Source organism: Carlito syrichta, unplaced genomic scaffold (genome assembly GCF_000164805.1).
Source record: "Carlito syrichta isolate Samal-C Ts95f unplaced genomic scaffold, Tarsius_syrichta-2.0.1 Scaffold287939, whole genome shotgun sequence".
Taxonomy (NCBI): domain Eukaryota; kingdom Metazoa; phylum Chordata; class Mammalia; order Primates; family Tarsiidae; genus Carlito; species Carlito syrichta.
In genome coordinates this window covers 43,060-48,218 of record NW_007232035.1, presented here as the reverse complement: position 1 = coordinate 48,218, position 5,159 = coordinate 43,060, and the positions used below count along the sequence as shown (strand labels likewise).

At 38.7% G+C, this 5,159-nt stretch overlaps 1 protein-coding gene across 1 annotated transcript in view; it reads right to left on the bottom strand.

The window, feature by feature from the left end:
* Window positions 1-604: 604 nt before the first annotated feature.
* The window catches only part of CUNH18orf54 (chromosome unknown C18orf54 homolog), a 23,570-nt gene continuing 19,015 nt past the window's right edge, over window positions 605-5,159 (bottom strand). Inside the window, exon 8 of the mRNA XM_021710026.1 lies at window positions 605-779. Within this exon, the coding sequence (XP_021565701.1) occupies window positions 707-779 (73 nt within the window). The 3' untranslated portion in view covers window positions 605-706. The remainder of the gene's footprint in view (window positions 780-5,159) is intronic.

The window sequence follows — 5,159 nt, the reverse complement described above, 5'->3', positions numbered from 1 at the left end:
ACTAGTTTGAACTAACCCCAAAACTAAAATCTGGGGAATAGTCTAATATCAAAATATTAAATTGGCAAGTATCTCTCCAAAATATCATTTGTAAACACTCACATATTATCAGGATTATCTCACACAAGCATTAAATAAGAAGGTTCTCTTGAATGTAACATCAAACAGTATTTCTTTTAGCACCGTACCACTATTAAATTGTCATTTGTAAACTATATATGATTTATGAAAACTTAAAAGTTAACACTCCCATATGAATAAGATACACAATGTTTATATTTCTTCAAGCTGCTTAAAAGTGATGCCAACTGTATCCCAAAAAGTCTGCTTAAGTTAGATTTCACATAGAAACCAGAAAGTTTCTTAAAATGATGACGAAGCTGAAGAAGGTCAAGTCCAGGTAAGCCTCAAGAACAGAAGTGCTCCATCTTTGAATAGTGGCCATTTGCTGGCTTGAAGCCCAAAGTAAGACTTTAGTGTATAACGTGGGTCCTTCTAGTTCACACGGTAGTATTTTGGCACAAAATAAGGATAGATCACAAAACCTGTGGATATTTTCAAAGTTGACTTTTTTAGAAATATAACATTTGAACCAACCACAAAATAATATATTGCTTATAATTACTTTGTCAGTTTAAGTAACAGAAAAAAATACATATTTGTTCCATGGTGACTATTTGTTGTGGTGAAGATTTTATTTTCCTCTTCACATTTTCGGTGACTGTTTTCCACTGGAATCATCAACTAGGTCTCTCAGGCGAGATAAATGGTGCAAAGCCCTTTGTTAAAAAGTATAAAACACATCATAAACCAATTATTAAGAACTGAACAGCCAATGCAGACAACAGAAAATGGTGATTACACTGTTTATTTTCAAAAATGAGTATGAGAAATGAATTGATAGAAATCAAATGTTGAGTATTAGTCCTTAAAATAACTTACCTAAAGTTCCATAAGCATTTACCTTAAAAATTATAGTTTTTGACAATTATTTAAAAAGTTAATCTGCCAAGTGGCCTACTAAGAAACAATAGGTATCATTTGTATCACATTTAACAAAACTTTTTTCGAGTAATTTTCCCACAGCTCTGCACAATGACACTTTTTCTTTTGGTATGCTGTATCATTATAGAAAATATATAATTCATTAACATTTACACTCAAGACAGCTAATTTTTTTAATGTCATTTAATGATCAGTTAAAATTCTTAATGAAACTTACTTTTATTGAATGTCAACTAATGACTTCCCAAATAAAGTTGAATGTGGTATTATACCAACAGCTAGGGTTTTCTCTAAAAATAAAGCCAAAATTGTATGGCAGTTCACATGGAGAAAATTCAGTTTTCCTCAACCAAGAAGAGAGAAGCCTTTAAGTTTCCAGGCTTCAGCTAATTATATTCTTCCAGTTTTCTCTTCGCTATTTTCCAGCTCTTTGAGGACCAGTCAGAAAATGTCAGTTAATGAATCATATTTCAGGTATTTGATAATTAAGGGAAATACTAAGAAAAACAGAGTGACATTATTGTTAAGATGTACAATGATCTCTAATGTTAGTAATTTCCATTTCTCTGGTGAACTGAAAGGTAGTGACCACAACACCCTAATCTATTGTCTCTAACACACAGTAGAGGCTCAATAAATGCACATTAAATAAAATAGATATTTCACTTTGCTCAGGACAAAGACATGGGAGGAAACTAGTAGTGTTAATTACTACATGTGTATCTATTTCCCTGTACTCTACACTTCTTGGACACTTATACGCAAATGTAATGAGAGAACCTGAACTCTTCCACCTTTTTTTTTTTGGCACCTTCAGTTAATTTTTGAGATTCTCATCTTCACTGACTAAAAGACAATAACTCACCCAAAGTTACTAAGCAATCGGGAGAAAATAAAATTTTTAAAAGACTCTATCATTTCTATAATCTATGGTAATATCTCTCTGGCTAAAGAATTATTTTTCCCACTGAAGACATACACTTAAGAAAAAAGAAGATAATCTGTAAATATACTTAGGACTTACTTCCTTTTTCTTTTTAGCCTTGTTATCTGATTCAAGAGGAAGAAAAAGTGGCTACAGCCCTACCTTACTGTTTACAACCCCAGGAGAAGGGGTTGTAAACCCTGAGGCCACAGATCTCTTGGGTTTAGAAGTCTGTAAAACTAGAAGGGGACTTACCTTTATTTTCAACAAACACTAGCATTTCCTTCCATTATGAATGCAAACAATAGACCAATATGTGTCACCTAGTATTCCATAATATTCACAGATTTTTTATATCACGTAACAGTTATTGCAGGTATCTCAAAATATTTTATTACCCATCGCTACTTCAAAGTTGTAATAGTTAACAGTTACACTGAGTTATTAAGCCTACTGCTGAAACATGAGATCTAAGCTTTTCTGTCTACAGTCTAGAAGTCCATGTGATGTAACAACTTTCTTCCTAGCTGTTCATTCCCCCAAACAGTGAGGTCTTGTTGGTAATCCAGACATCAATGCTTTCCAGGAGTCCTGCTTTTTTTTTTTTTAAGTTGAAGTCTCACTCTATCACCCGGGCTAGATGGAGTGCAATGGCACACTCATGGCCACAGCAGCCTCGACCTGCCGGGGTCAGCCAATCCTTCCACCTCAGTCCTCCAAGTAGTTGGAACTACAGGCATGCGCCACCACACCCGGCTTATTTTTCTATTTATTGTAGAGATGAGGTCTCGCCAAGTTGTCCAGGCTGGCCTCAAACCCCTGAGCTCAGGCAAACCTCTCACCTTCATCTCTCAGCTGGGATCACAGGCATGAGTAGGAGTCCCTTTCTTTAAGTGTTGACCAAAATGTGAAAAGAGGTTAAGTAAAAAACGACTCTGTGCTCTAGTGTTTTTATTCAAGCTATGCAAAAAACCTCCACACTGATACATGTTTTTATAAAATGAAGTGCAACTTATATGTATTTTTAAATGTGTCTTATTTTAAGTACATTAATACATGTTACTATATCACAAAATTGTTTTCATATTTTCATAACAAATTCAACATAATCGACTTCCTTTCTAATTACACATACTTTATTTTAAATCTTTTTTTTTTTTTTTTTTTTTGAGTTGGCGTCTCACTGTCACCCAGACTGGAGTCCAGTGGCCACTCCCAGCCACAGCAGCCTCAACCCGCTGGGCTCCGGCGACTCTTCTGCTTTAGCCTTCCAAGTAGCTGGAACTACAGGCGCCTGCTACCACGCCTGGCGCATTTTTGATTTACTGTAGAGATGAGGTCTCGCCAAGTTGCCCAAGCGGGTCTCGAACCCGCGGGCTCAGGCAATCCACTCACCTCAGTCTCCCAAAGCCCTGGGATTACAAGCTGAGCCACCGAGCCTGGCTCTATTTTAAATCTTTTTGAAAAACACTGAGAGGCAGGGAAGGAAGAGGTCAGAAGGAATGGGGAAGAGAGGTGTGTGGTACAGTGAGAAGGAGCAGGAAGGCCAAGCGGAAGAGTGCAGTTTCCAGTCGCCCGGCCTGAGCTCCACACTCAGCTGGGCTTCCTTCATGTGACTCCCACCTGCCCTACTGAGACTAAGATAGCCAATCCATGTAGAGAAACGGCTATCGGGAAGCGACTGCTTTTCAAAGGTAAGTATAAGAAATGAGGATGAAGTTGTACAAGGAAATTATTATTATTATTTTTTGAGTTGGAATTATTTCTTATTTTCTCCCCTTAAAAAGTAAAAAAGCAGACTAGTGGAGAAAATATCGATTTAAGGGTGATGTTATAATAAAGAAGTCATTTGCTTTTAAAAACTGAAAAGAAACTTGTTTCTTATTTTAACAAGGTATCTGATGAGCACTGTATTAAATACAAACGAGCCCACAAAAACTCAGCAACAGACTAATTCTATGAAGGCAGTTAAGCTATATTTTAATTTACTCATCGATATCTTACCTTTGGCTTCCTCTCAGAAATACCACTAACGGTTCTCTTAGATACTGTTTACTGGCTTATACTCAGCCTAAGGTTCAGCAAAAACCGAATGAAAGGCTTCAGGACGCACTGCCTCCCACCCCCTATAGCTAAGTAAAGTATGAATACATTCGAATAAAGAAAAATCTTTCCTTTGGGATCATATTTTGCAAGTCTGAAAGGTAATTCTGTCTTTCTCTAGTGTGGAACAAAAGCCATAAAACTGAACAGGAAAAAAGAACCGGGAAGCGGGACAACTTTCTGGCTATTGGTAAGTTCATTCTTCAGAGCATGGCCGTTCCCGTCGAGAATCACAAAATCGTACACGCTCATATACAAGTTGTGTTTGGATGACGGACGGCTTTTTTGCACTGGTCCGCCGTGGCGCCTCCGGAGGGCACGTGGGCAACCGTGACGGCTGCACTACTTACTCCTCTTGACTCTTCACAGCCTGCCTCGGCAGAGTCCTCTGCTTGGGCATGACAAGAGCCTCTGGGAGAGTCGCTTGCTCAAAAGCGCTCTCATTGGCTTAAGAGGGCAGTTTCTGGGTGGAGATTTCAGTACGTTTTTGCTGAATTCCTAATGCGTAAGTGTATATAAGACAAGCCCACGTATCAGCGATTAAAGACTGTTACAATTTTGATTCCTTGTAAAAGAGAATTCCTTCCAGAAGAACACTATTTTAACCTGCTACCAACCATTTATCCTTCGGTTCCAATGAGTCTTCCCAGAGAGCAGGTATTTCTAATGGGAGAACATTTTTTTTAAAAAGCAACAACAACAAACTGAGTGTCTAAGGGAGTAAATAACCCCGGACTGAAGGTTTAGCGTTCCCGATGGCCAATAAGGATCTTAAAACCAGATGGCCCTCTAAGTTAAAAACAAAAACTGCTGAAGAATGGGATGAGATATGGTACCTTTCATTCTATGTAAAACGCCCAAAGTATAACCAGCCACCTTTAAAATATTTTGGAAGTCCTGAAATAAACTTGAAACGCATATCTTTATAGTATGAAAAAAACCACCCGTACCTCGCCAGAGCATTTCGGAGCCTGACGTCGCGAAAAGCACCAAAAGGCTCGTGCAGCCCGCCTTGGAGGAGCACGCAAGGCCGCGCCGACGAGCCTCTTGAAGGAGAAGCCAGAGGCCGAAGTCAGACGGCTCGGCCACAGCCCCCACCCACAGCCACCTCGCAAACGGGCTCTTG